The following is a 13708-nucleotide window of genomic DNA, read 5'->3' on the forward strand; positions in this document are numbered from 1 at the left end:
GTCATGAATGACATTGTAATAGTGTATTGCAACTTTCAGAGGAAGGTCTTGTGAGAGGTCTTAGGGAGTTTATGGTCATTGTTCTCTCATAATTATGAAGGTTTAGCTCATATTTAGTGAAATGCTAAGGTTAGGCTGGTTGTACAAGTTGCATTAAGTATTGCTTGTAAAAGAATTATGACGGCCCTATTAAACATTAATGTTAATGTCCATGGGACCTACGATCATGATTATGATCAAAATTTTCATTTTTATTCTCAGAACTTTCCTCCATCACACAAGAATTACAAATGCTGGATGTAGAGAAGGGACCCAGTACTGTCTTTCAGTGTGAGGTTATTGGCACTGGCCTATTTGGAGTTAACCTGTTAAATACCACAAGACCACTCACTTTGGATAAAAAGCAAGGTCTTCGTTTTCAAGATTCAGTTGCAGATTTGGAAAGATGTTCGTTTGAGAAATCAGATATTGGGGAATACCACTATTGTTTATCAAAAGCAATTGGACAGATCCCTTCAGAGTCAGTTGCTGAGTTGAGAGGTTAGTATGTCAGAGAAAAAGCAGCCTATGCTGGTTTCCCCACCACTAACAAGTGTGCCGCAACTAACATGCAGCCTGGGCTGTAGTTTCAAGCTTTGAACAGCTAACCAAGCTTTGGGCAAGTTGTGGAATTCTGATGTTGGCATGACCAAAATGATCAGTGCTACTGTGGTCAATCTGCAATATCAAAAATATTCATCTTTGAATAATTATCTTTGCTTGTTCATCTTTGCTTGTTCAAACAAAAATCAGAAGTTAATGATCAAACTCCTGGTGCTCTCATTGCCATGTCTACCTGCAATTTGGGTGAAATGGGACATCCTGTTAATTCATTGATTAGTTATCACTCAAAATTAACATATAACTAAGAACTATAAGATAAACGAACAAGTGAAGAACTCTGAACTTGGGCTATGATGATTTCTGCCCCTGGAGATCATGGTTTATTGATTTACTCAGACTCTCATGGTGAAAGGTCGACTTATGAACATCGGATCTCATCTGTTTATAATATCAGCTTAAAAACCTATTGTTGTATGCAAGGGTTTGTACACCCCTGTTTACATGGCCTGTGTAATTAAGTATTTATGCTTTCCAGAGGTCACACTTCTGCACACTCCAATGCACAATAACTGTTTAATTGCTTTGTACAAACTGTACAAAGATTAGGGTTCTTTTTATGTTATATATATATTATTTAATTTTTTTACAATCAGTGAATGCAACTCTAGAGTTTACCCAGAATGGTGCAATAAAGAGAGTCCAGTGAGCGGCAGTTCTGCAGACAGAAATGCCTTTGTTATTCAGAGAGATCAACGCCCAATCAGACTTTTTGAGAGCATTTTGAGAGTCCCTGTCCAATATTATTATTAGTATAGTGTTTCCAATAGTGTTTGGTGACTGTAAACTTATTTTTACAGGGGTGTTCAAACTTTTGTACGTAAATATGGCTTTGTGTAATTTTCTATTACAACATATTTATCAAATCTTCGAATTCTTGTCCACTTTTTTTAAGTCTCAGTTCTTGTGATCACAGTTCAGTTGTTTACATTATTGCAGCCTTTTTCTCTCCTTTTCCTTCTCAGAATGAGAATGAGAATTCCTCTATTCAACAAATTATGAGAATTTAGTTACAAACTGTGAGGTTAATTATGCATATAATGAATAATGAAATCAGGTTTGAATAAATGATAGAATACTGCAGTGTTTTTTAGTGGATGAATGGTAGGACGTAGCGTGTTGATGCAGTTTCAGTGTTGCCTGTCAGTGTATGACTGTGATACACCTGTGGAAAGTTGCGTGTTGTGTATTCAGTGTGTAGTTGTTTGGTCACAGTGCTTATGTGGAGTACTTTTGTCCACCTCTTGCATTCCTTTGCCACAAATCTTTGGACTTTTTCATATTTTTCCAAATGCCAAAGTGATGGATCGTATCCAAGGAGATCATAGAGAGCAAGTTCTTTTACACTTACCTACCGATCCTCAATGCCTTACCATTCTTCTGCCACATTGAGCCAAATGGACGACTATCTTTTGGACGCTACCAGCCATCTCTTTGTTCAACTAGATCTATAAGAAGAGCCATGGAATAAGAAGAATACGAAGAGCCGAAAAGTTCAAGGAATTCGATTTCTAAAAGAAGGAAGATGATGTCTTGCAGATGCATCTTATATATGCACCTTAAGAGCAATCCTGCAATGCTCATTCATTGGAAGATATTCTTGTCATATTTTCTGTATTAATGGATCTTTTCTTGTCTTCTCTTATTGCAATTTGCTAAACATGGTCACTTTTTGATCAGCTTAGGCCTCTGGTGGAGTTTCAAACTGTCAAAGAAGCAATTTTGCATTCCCACCAGTGTTTAATATAACATCTACTGTAGTGTTTTTCCCACCAAACGAATAGTTCTCAAAGGATCCTACACTGACATTGGTGTAACTTACCGTTTCTACCGTATATCAGCATATTGACCTGACACAATGCCAATCTTCTCAGATACGCCCTGCTTTGTGAGGAAGCTGGAGGACATTTCTATTCCGATGAGCCAAAAACTGAGACTTGAGTGCGCATTCACTGGAGCCCAGAAGTTGTTTGTCACCTGGTACAAAGACGGCAAACAGCTCTACGCTTCTTACAGATACAACACTAAAGTGACGGACAGCTCGTGCATCTTGGAATGTCTACATGAGTCTTCCAAGGACACCACAGGAAAATACTCTTGTGAAGTCTCGAATGTATATGGAAGCGCAGTCTGTCACTGTAGCGTTACCGCAGTCACAGGTTTGTAAACCTCGGCAACAATGCTTGTGCATCGGTTTTCTTGTTTTCGCACATCCTTCTTTTCTCGCTAACTGATATGGACGTTTTGTGGAGCATGGTGTTAAAGTACCTCTGACACAGATCAGGATATGGGAGAGGCCTAAAGTGTTTCAGTCCTCCTCTTTCTCTCAGAACCCGCCCACTTTGTGAAGAAGTTGACAGATATCTCTGTTCCGATGAGCCAGGCGTTAAGACTCGAGTGCTCATTCACTGGCGCACCATAAAAGTTTGTCACTTGGTATAAGGATGGCAAACAGCTCCAAGGCTCTTATAGATACAATACCAAAGTCACATCCAACTCAAGTATCTTGGAGTGCCTCCAACAAAGAAAATAATTCTTGCAAAGTTTCTAATGCACACAGAACTGATACCTGCCATTGTCAAGTGACTGTAGTTGCAGGTTTTTGCAAATCGCACAGTACTCCCGGAGATGCTTGCCTGCATTTTTCGAGAAAATGTCACCTATCGTACCCTTGTAAAGTCTTACATTTGTGTACCTTACAAGAGAGCAAGTTGATATTGCAGGGTTGGACAGCATGGTGCCTGGGATGATGTTGCTGTTGTTCATGCTGGTGTTTTCTACAGGGGTTTGGTGTGATGCTACTGCCAGGGGATGCACGAGCTTTGGAAGTCTGGAGTTTGGAAATTGATTTTATCTCAATTGAAATCACTCTTTACTCTCAAAAGTTTTCAGGCCGGCAGGGATAGAAGGCATGTGTCTCACGAGTCTGGTTTTGTGGTGCTTGTTTTAAAGTCCTGACTGGATTGTCTTGATTGGCTCCGTTTGTCGTCATGTCTGCACGGGTTTTAAAAAAGCAACAGCTGGATACCCTACAGCGAACAGATCAAGAAGTGGAATGCTTTGTCGTGGCATGTTGTTCAGACTGGTGCTTGCCGTTGTGACGAAAGTAATTTCATGATTCTGCTGTCCCTCAGAACCTGCTCGCTTTGTGAAGAGGTTGCAGGACACAGTTTTCCCAATGAGCGACAGACTGAGGCTTGAGTGTACTTTCACCGGAGCTCCAAAGTTGTTTGTAACATGGTACAAAGATGGAAAGCAACTGTATGCCTCATACCGATATAACACAAGAATGACAGAGAATTCCTGCATCTTGGAATGCCTACATGAGTGTAACAAAGACACTCCCGGAAAATACTCTTGTGAGGTCTCGAATGCCTTGGGAACTGATATCTGTCATGCCAATGTGACGACAGTGACAGGTTTGTATCCCTTTGGATTCCTTATTTTTCCGTAGAATTTTATTTTTTACCAGCTGGTAGGGTCTTCACGTTTAGTTCGGACAGAATTAGATTGAAGATTAGCGTTTTCTTTTCCCCAAAATGATCCAAAGTAATGATATTTTGTAAGATATTAAAATTGCCATGACAATATCACACAAAATCAAGCATTCTTGCTCTGTCTACATCCAAGACCAAAACATCCAAAATACTCTTGTGGAGTCAAATACCTTTGGAACAGACATCAGTCATGGTCAAGTGACCGTAGTTTCTGGTTAGTAGGCCTCTGGATGTATTATCCTTCTAATAGTGGCTTCTTTGGTGAATATTAAATGGAACTGGGATGGATATCTCCTGGTATATATTTGCTACGATTGTTATTCTGAGCATATTATCAAAGGACAGTGTGATGGGTTGATACCGATGCTCTCAGGACCTGCTTGTCAGACCAGTCCCTCAAACCTCAGAGCCAAAAAGTGGGACTTGAACGCTCATCCACAGCTCTACGCAACAGATACACCACCGAAATCAATGGAAATACTTGTATCTTGGAATATCTTCAGGAGCGAGACAGAGACACTGCTGGATCATACTCTTGTGAAGTAACAAATAATGATGGAACTGATATCTGTCATGCACAAGTCAACATAGGGGCAGTGAAATCTTTAAAATGATTGGACGGACCTCAATCAATCACTGGATTTCTTGCGCTGCTCTTCAGTCTATTCGTTAGGAAATCCCCAATCTTCTGTGGTAAAGCAACTAGCGTTCAAGACAGAACCCCACCAGTCTTTACTAAGAAAATCTGTAGTGTTAAAGCTAGTAAGGGGCGACCAATACAATTTTAGAAGTTGACATTTTTGTGCATATTTCCTGATTTGGCAGGAACTTGAAAACTAATCCAAAATATTTAAAGATACTGGGACCATAACAATCAAATAAAAAGAATCTCTGCTGGAAATATACTTGCATTACTTTAAATAGTGCTGGAACTGCTTTTGCCATTGTAGAACTTTATACTTGCAGCTTTGTCTTTTGCTCTGGGTTTACCAACTTTGGTAAAAAAGCTTTTCCCTATGGCTGTAACTTGGGGCACTACTGTGGAGCTAAAGTGCCTCATGACCTGGTGGAAAGAATGGCAAAGATAGTCATTTATCAGTTATCTTGTGTGGATAATTGCCAGTGTCTGACAGCTTTGAAGGCAGATCAGGTAGAATCAGGCTGGTACTCTTTCCATGTTAGCAATGCTAGTAAAAAAAAAACTCTCAACTGTTCTTCTCAGATGTTTGTGAAAGCCTCTCTGCAGTTTCGCGTTATGTGACGGACTGTGTATGTGTAAATACGGCAACTAATCTGAATGTGTGTTTTGTTTTCAGAGAGGAAAATCGCACCGACCTTCACTAAAACACTCCCAGAACATGTTGACGACACCACCGACAAACTGGTGAAGCTTGAGGGCCGCATCTCTGGATCACAGCCGCTGTCTGTTAGCTGGTACAAAGATGACGGGAAGATCTTCAGCTCCAACAACTGTGAAATTTCCTTCAAGAGCAACGTGGCTGTGCTGTGTATTAAGAATTCCCAAACCTCAGACAGTGGCACATACACTTGCAGTGCCACTAATGAAGCTGGTTCTGCCTCCTGCCAGACGGTGATCAACATCACAGGTACATAGTAGATTCATTTAGTTTTTACCCTCTCTCCTAAGGCAGGTAATTAGCATCCTATAGCATTTAATTACCTGAAATGTAACCTGCTCATGTGGAGCTTACATGGGTGAAACATGGGCTAGGTGGGTTCCAGGTGGGTTCCAGGTGGGCATGGGCTATGGATGGGTTTGGGTAACATTAGGGCTTCCCATTTGCATTGTTACAGATCCACCCTAATCTCACATGGGTCCCATCTCGGCCCCCATGTGCAGTGTACAACCCATGTTTAACCCCTTAATGGTCACATCACTGACCTCGGTGGGACCCTGATGGATGTCCATATGTGAGGCCAACATGAAAACCATGGACAAAACTAACCATACAGGGCCCACATAAGCATGTTATCTGGGATGTGAGATTTCTGGGATCTCAGAGGTTCTCTCAGAGCCTGGCTGGAGAACTGAGCTTAGTTAGTTAGTTTAGCCTGACTGCCTTTCTTCTTAAAATCTTAAAATGTCCAGCTTCACAGTGCTGATTCTTTTGTTTCATTGTTTAGAGCAACAAAAGCCACCAACCTTTGACACCACCCTTACGCCTATGGCCGTGGGTGAGGGTGAGAGACTCAGCCTTAGCTGTAAAGTCAGCGGCTCTCCTCCACTGAACATTCAGTGGATGAAGGACAGAAGGGAGGTGGCCTCTTCTGCCAACACTGAGATCACGTTTACCAATGGTACTGCCAGTCTGGTGATCGAAAAGGCATCCAGAGCTGATGCAGGAGACTACCTCTGCAAGGCAACCAACAATGCTGGTAGCAATTTCTGCAAGGCCAAAGTCACCATCAAAGGTATGCTGTGAATCCTAGACTGTGAACAGTGCATGCTTACTTCTCTTTTATCTCTATTATATCTTATCTTGTCTTATTTCTACAATTCCACAGTCCAGACACAATTAATGCTTGGGTCATACAGTAGCTTAGTCTTATTATCGCCCTTCCATTGGATGAAACCAACTACTTGACCATTTAATACATATTGCAAACCATCATATTACATAATACACAGATATTAGGTACTCGTCTTTGCAGCATTGCTCATCACTGATAGCTGCTGCCTTTTGATTTCATGAAACTTGACTGCCTCACTGCTCAGTGCTGTATTCATTGTGGAGGTGCAAGGTCTCCTAAAAATTGGGACAGCGATTCGAACCAAGCATTCCTTTTAATCTCTTGATGCATGTATATTTTCTTTGCTCTTTGGCTGCCTGCCTCCTTCAGAAAAAGCAGGAGCAGCTCCTGCGCCAGGTCAGGCTACCCCAGCAGAGCCTCTGCCAGTTAAGAAACTGGACAACTTGTTCTTCATTGATGTACCAAAGGGTGTTCGCGTCACAGAGAGTAAGTGGTTGTTCCCTTTGTGGACGTTGTGTAGATGAGATGTTATTCATTTTAATGCTTATTGTATCACATTCTGACTTACAGAGGGCACTGCAACCTTCATCGCCAAGGTTGGCGGTGATCCCATTCCTAATGTCAAATGGATGAAGGGCAAGTGGAGACAAATGACCCATGGCGGTCGTGTCAGTATTGAGCAGAAGGGCCAAGAGGCCAAACTGGAGATTAGAGAAGTGACCAAATCTGACTCTGGCCAGTATAGATGTTTAGCATCTAACAAGCATGGAGAAATCGAGTGCCAGACTGACTTGAACGTTTCTGAGAAACAGGAGACTGCACCTGAAATGGTGAAACTGAAGAAGTGAGTTATATGTGATGCTTATTATTCAATTTTGTTTTTTAAGAAGGACAAAACCTTAACGATTGACATTTGGCCTCCCCTTTTGCTATGTTCAGGACACCGTCGAAGCAGAAAAGTCCAAAGGAGGACAAAGACATTGACATTGTTGAGTTGTTAAGAAACGTAGATCCAAAAGAGTATGAGAAATATGCTCGCATGTACGGCATCACTGACTACCGTGGCCTCCTTCAGGCCATCGAGCAGCTGAAAAAGGAGAAGGGTGAAGAAAGTGGAAGACCGGTAGATTTCTCTTTCTTTTGTTTCATATCTTACTCTGCTTTCTTCCACCATCACTGGGTGTGAATCAATAGTTTGTAGAAAATGTCGTCATATTTTTTTAACGCTCTTTTCTTTAAAATCAGGAATGTGAACGTAGCAGAGAATCTGATGAAGATCTGGCTAATCTCGTGTCTGATTTGCAGAGAAGAATGGAGCAAACTGAAGTATGACTCTTTTTTGAAAAGCAGCCACAGCAACATAAAAACCACTCTCTTGTAGCAAATTCAGCTCTTATGTTGAGAAATTGACTGATGGCTTGAACGTGTGCACCTCTTTTCTGTTTGCAGCCCATCACCCTGCTTAATGACATCAAAGATCAAACCACCCAAGTTAATAAAGAGGCAGTGTTTGAGTGTGAAATTAAGATCAACTACCCAGAAATCACAATGTCTTGGTACAAAGACACCCAGAAGCTTGAAAGCGGTAGTAAATACGATATTAAAGTAGTGGGCGACCGCCACGTGCTGAAGATCAAGAACTGTCAGAAGAGCGACCAAGGAAATTACCGTGTGGTATGCGGCCCACACATCTCCAGTGCCACACTGTCAGTGCAGGGTAAGTCCTCCCTCCAGTCCTTCTTTTACTTTTCTGTGTTAACCTATGGTTTTTTCAAGTGTGCTGAGACATATTTGCCACCATTGATGAGTATGAGCAGAAGCCTGCACCTGGTAAGAAGGCAAAGCTGCCTGTGGTGCAGTGGTTTCTCACTGTTACATAGAAACATTCAAATCTTTTGTATGGTTTTAATGATAAGGTTACTTTTAGCACTAAAAAGCTGACAAACATGATTGTTCTTGGGCTGTCACTAACCTCTTAAGTGATTTTTCTTTTTGTCTTCTCACTAATAAACACCACCTACCTCCCTTTCTCTTTCTTAATGCTCTTGACTTGCTTGGTCCTAGTGGCCGTAATTCTTGTCTGAAGCAAAATAATACACGAACAATGAATGTTCTTGGGTGTCTTGATTTGTAATTGTGTGGAAATACCTGAAATATGCATTTTAAGCCACACGTTGATCATTGAAACCGTATCTGATTTATAGCTGACCAAATTCAATTCACCAAACGCATCCAAAACATTATGGTGAAGGAACGCCAGACTGCTACGTTTGAATGCGAGCTGTCCTTTGACAATGCCGTGGTCACATGGTATAAAGACTCTTGGGAGCTTAGAGAGAGTCCAAAATATACATTCAGATGTGAGGGACGACGGCACTTTATGATCATCCGTAATGTCACATCTGAGGATGAAGGTGTGTACATTAAGAAATCTTCTTCTTTTTTTCGATTTGCATTGTAATTAGAGATACTCAGCTATCTTCACTCATAATCTTTTAGGCGTATACTCAGTTATTGCACGGCTGGAGCCCAATGGTGAAGCTACGAGTACTGCTGAGCTTTACCTGTCAGGCAAAGGTACCAGTTAATTCAATTTCGGAGTAATATTAAAATTAGACACATTAATGGATATGAGTACTGAATCCCAGTAACAACATTTTGCCTCCTTTTACAGAAATTGATCTAGGAATAATGTCTTATGGTGAGTATTTTGAAATGGAAGTCCCTTTAAAATTGGCTAGATTTATTTGCATAGTATTAGTATACCTCAATAACACAGCACTGAACAATCTGGAGAAGCATAACACAACAAAATCTACTCTCTATATGTGTAGATGTCCCTGATACAACTATACAAGTACCTGAGATGTCATCTATTATTAGTTTTAAAGGTAAGACTGTAAAACTGATGAAAGCTATATTATATATAATTTATTAAACCATGCAGTTTTAATAATAATGACCTCTTTTTAATGTTTTACCTCTGAAAGAGGAGTCATCTGAACATTATTATTATGAAGAAAAGAGTGAAGTATCAGGTACTATTTCTAATTTTATTCCACCTGCAACCAACTTACTCTTCACAGTTTACTCTAATCTGCGTTCTAATAAGCTCTCCATCCATCCATCCCGTCCATCAACAAGTCATGTTTGTTGGAACTTTAACCCAACACTATCTTAATAACCATGAAGACAACAAGCAACCATCTCACATCTCATCTTCATTTGTTGGTGCCTAATTTCTTCTAATGTCCGTCATCTATGTTCACGCTTAAAAAGCTGGGAAGTGATACTGAGCAGATTATGTGTTGGAATTAATTAACTAATTTTATGGGCTCCAAGTGATCCAGCAGATCAGGCACTGCCACTATGACCTATGGTTTGATTGCCGGGTCATGCTGGCTGCCATCAGCAGCCAGAGCCTGAAAGAGCACAGTTGGCCTAGCTCTCTCCGGGTGGGTAGATGGTTCTCCCTCTCTCATCTCTCCCCACATCACCTCTGTATGATGCTGTATGAGGTTGTCTGCATCAGAGCTGGGTACCCAGTGCTTTCCTCCAAGCGCATTGGTTATCGGTGACATTGCATTGGCAGCAGTTCGAAAAAAAGAGGCGGTGGCTGGTTGCGCATGTGTCAGTCGTCACCCTTCCAGTATCGGGAGCATTACATGTAATGGGGAGAGTACTAACGAGTGGATTGGGCAACATTGGGGAGGAAAAAAACTCATTAGGTAAAACAAATTATTAATAATAATTTAATCAGATCTGCCTGTATTGTGATTTTATTTCTAATTACAATAATGACAACCTAAAACTTCCTCAGCTGAACATCACATCAATTAAAAAACTAATACATCTTTAGTAACCCAGATAAGCGTGTTTGGTTGTGTTTGTGTTTTGGGTTAATTCTTCTACATTTCTTTTTATCCCAATGTTGACTTCTTATTTTGGCCCCATTTGCATTCGTACAGTGGGTTATGAGAGTTGGACGGTCCAAGAAGAAAAAGTAGTTCATGAAGGTATACTGTGGCTATTAGTCTTCAGTACTAATTCAGAGCTTAATGTGTAGCTCACCTTGTGTGTTACCACTGTCCTTCATCCTCTCAATACCTTTTACACCTGTCTGTCCTGATCATCCATTGTTTTTTGGTAATAATTAAATGTTGGTTGTCCTCCACTGACTAATAACCCACAATTTTACCCCCCCCCCCCCACACATTTCATCCAGAGGTGCTGTACTGTGTCCAGACTAAAGCATTTCAGTCTAATCTCCTCCTTATTTCCTCATTTGTTTGTTGTTGTTTTTTCATCAGAACCCAAGAAGCCAGTTGAGGAAATCGTCCCTAAAACTGTGGCAGAGAAGACACAAGAGAAGCCTAAGCAAGGTATTAAGAGAACACCATGTGTTTGTGCCTGGCTGTCACCCATGGCTGTCATGAGCTTTAACTGCTATTAATGTTTACAAATGGCAAGACTAAAGACTAAAGCTATCTGCTAGGTCTCTTAAAACCTCTTCTCTTGAACCCATTCTGTCTCCCTGTGACTGTATATTTCTGAATGTATGTGTACACTGCTTCCTGTCAGTATATCTGTACGTATGTATGTACATCTGTATGTGTGTATGTATGTATGTACAGTATGTGTATGCTTTTACTAATATCATGCTACCACCAGAATTAGGTTTCTACCTACTGGCTTTTACTGGTGCTTTTATGTATCTTTGCATTTCTTCTAATGCATTTGCCAACATGCTTCATGCATGTCTTGCCAAAGCTCAACGAATATATGCTCGGCAGCTGTGGTTTAACGGACAATATGTGTTTTAAGCACCTGAGGTTTCCGTGAAACCAGAGGAGAAACCCAAAACATTTGCACCGAAAGTGGAAACTCTACTAAAAGGTATTTATGGGTATTTGTGTCTGCATCTGTCTCCCTTATACATGTGTCTCAGTGTTTAGTCGTGTGTCCCTTATATTTGCATATATTTTTCTTTGTATGTTGGTATGTTTATATGTCTACAATGCTTCCTTTACCCATTACTGAACCTAAATTCATGCTGTCTGTAACTGAATTTCATTCTTATTGTGCTAATGATGTTCTCAAGAACCTGAAGTCAAGATTCCTGTAGAAGAAAAAGTCCCCTCAGTAAAGGTGGCCGAGAGAAAGCAAGAGCCTGCATCTACAGGTATTGTCATTGTCAAGTGTTGGACGTGCTGACATACAGACTCTCAAACTCTCCATTGTTGTGCAGTCTGTGTTTGTGAGATTGAACCTGTTCGAACCTGTAAACGTTCATGTTAAAGTCCAAAAAAAACTTCTTATGTAAAAGTATGTAAATTGTCTTAAATGTGTGACTTTCCTACTGTCTAAAACCTCTCTATCTATGTGGTCTACATTCTTTTAAGTGTTTCTGTGTTTCAAAGTCTTCAGCATGCTGTTAGAACTTTAGACACTAGAAGATTAGACACTAATAGTTCTCTGTCTTACCTGAAGATGTCCCAAAACCAGTGCCTGTGGTGCCTGAGCCAAAGCCTCAGGTGTCAGCTGAGCCTAAAGTTGTACCAGTGGCTGTACCCAAGCCAGAGCCTAAACCTGAGCCTAAACCAGAACCAAAACCTGAAACAAAGGTTGCAGCAAAACCAGAACCAAAGGCAGAGTCCAAGCCTGAACCCAAGCCTGAACTCAAGCCTGAACCCAAGCCTGAACCCAAGCCTGCAGTTACAAAGAAACCAGAGACTCCTCCAGTCAAAGGTATTGTATTTGACAGCTGTCTGTGAGTCTCTCTGTCCTTCTTTTGTTGTCTTGGTGTAATTGCCTGTCTGTCTGTCTGTCTGTCAGTCATTCATCAAGATGACGTCTTTCAAGAAGTAATGTCTTGTTGCCTCCACACTTAATGCCTCTTTGTACAATGTTATATAACATATTTCTTACATTTGAATGTTCTTTTAAAATCTGATGTTGCCAAGAAGCCGGAAACAGCACCTCAACCACATTTAGCTACTAAAACAAAAGATATTTACCAAAATCCATCCATGATTTAATGGAAATTCAAAAGATCTGACTGTAAAGCTGCAGTTTGTGAATATTTCGATTTTCTAAAACTTGCCTTTTTTGTCGCTGTTGTTTCCCAGCAAATCTTTTTCAACCGTAATAGGTGCTCTTGAAATGTGTGTGGTCTGTTTGTTGATCTTAATTTCGTAATGCCAATCTCTTCAATCTTTGCATTGGGTTGCTGCCCTCAGATGAGTGCTATTCTGATCCCTCTCAGTGGTAGTCGCAGGGTATAACGGCGTGTTTCTTTTTTAAAGCTCCTGAGGAGGCAAAACCTGCAGAAGTGCCACAATTAGAACCAAACAGAAAATCAGACCTTGCATTTTTTGCTTCTGAGGCACCAAAGGCAACACCATCTAAACAAGAAGCGCCTGTATCAAGGAAGCCTGAGCCATCTAGGAAACAAGAGCCTGCACGTGCCCTTCCTGAGCCAGCAAGAAAGGAGGAGGCCGTCCTCGTTTCCACCGAAAAGCCAACGGCAAAGCTGTCTGAAAAACTGCCTGAGCTTACACCAGCCTCTAAAGAGCTGGTAAAAGTAAAACTGGCTAAAAGTCCAGAGCCTATACCCGTACCCCGAGAAGCTCCAAAGGCAGAACTGAGTAGAAAGCCTGAGCTAAAACCCAGAATCTCGAAAGAGCTGCCAGCAGCAGAGCCAAAAACCATCGCTCCGGCAGCTCACAAAGCTGAACCATCTAGAAAGGCTGAACCGGCTGCAGCCCCAGAGCCACCTAAGCCAACAGAGAAAGGTATCATCACCCTGATATCTAACATATTGCAGTGTTCTGACCTTACCTCACTGCTATGAGCTTTGCAGACATGTTTTAAGTGTCGGATCTTCTGCATGCTGCGTCTGAATGTTCTTGATATTCTTACAGCTTGGGTCTGTCCTTGTATTTGTGTGTCCACTCATGTATCTCGTTTTGTGTGGTCTCATTTCTAATTTTACAAAGCGGTTGAAGTGGTTGCAGACGTGGCAACTGAGAAAAAGCCTGTGATTAAACCTCAAAAGG

The 13708-nt window shown here is 41.1% G+C and overlaps 1 protein-coding gene across 1 annotated transcript in view; it reads left to right on the forward strand.

The window, feature by feature from the left end:
• The window catches only part of ttn.1 (titin, tandem duplicate 1), a 145681-nt gene that overhangs the window by 31983 nt on the left and 99990 nt on the right, over window positions 1-13708 (forward strand). Inside the window, 20 exon segments of the mRNA XM_072686177.1 lie at window positions 262-408; window positions 2535-2819; window positions 2991-3177; window positions 3179-3258; window positions 3795-4079; window positions 4545-4753; window positions 5476-5764; window positions 6303-6590; window positions 7020-7136; window positions 7221-7494; window positions 7590-7773; window positions 7896-7976; window positions 8100-8367; window positions 8855-9064; window positions 9150-9227; window positions 9485-9541; window positions 9641-9688; window positions 10961-11032; window positions 11752-11832; window positions 12156-12398. Coding sequence (XP_072542278.1) covers window positions 262-408; window positions 2535-2819; window positions 2991-3177; window positions 3179-3258; window positions 3795-4079; window positions 4545-4753; window positions 5476-5764; window positions 6303-6590; window positions 7020-7136; window positions 7221-7494; window positions 7590-7773; window positions 7896-7976; window positions 8100-8367; window positions 8855-9064; window positions 9150-9227; window positions 9485-9541; window positions 9641-9688; window positions 10961-11032; window positions 11752-11832; window positions 12156-12398 — 3483 coding nt within the window.

The sequence above is a fragment of the Salminus brasiliensis genome, chromosome 8, assembly GCF_030463535.1.
Source record: "Salminus brasiliensis chromosome 8, fSalBra1.hap2, whole genome shotgun sequence".
In the NCBI taxonomy this organism is placed as follows: Eukaryota; Metazoa; Chordata; class Actinopteri; order Characiformes; family Bryconidae; genus Salminus; species Salminus brasiliensis.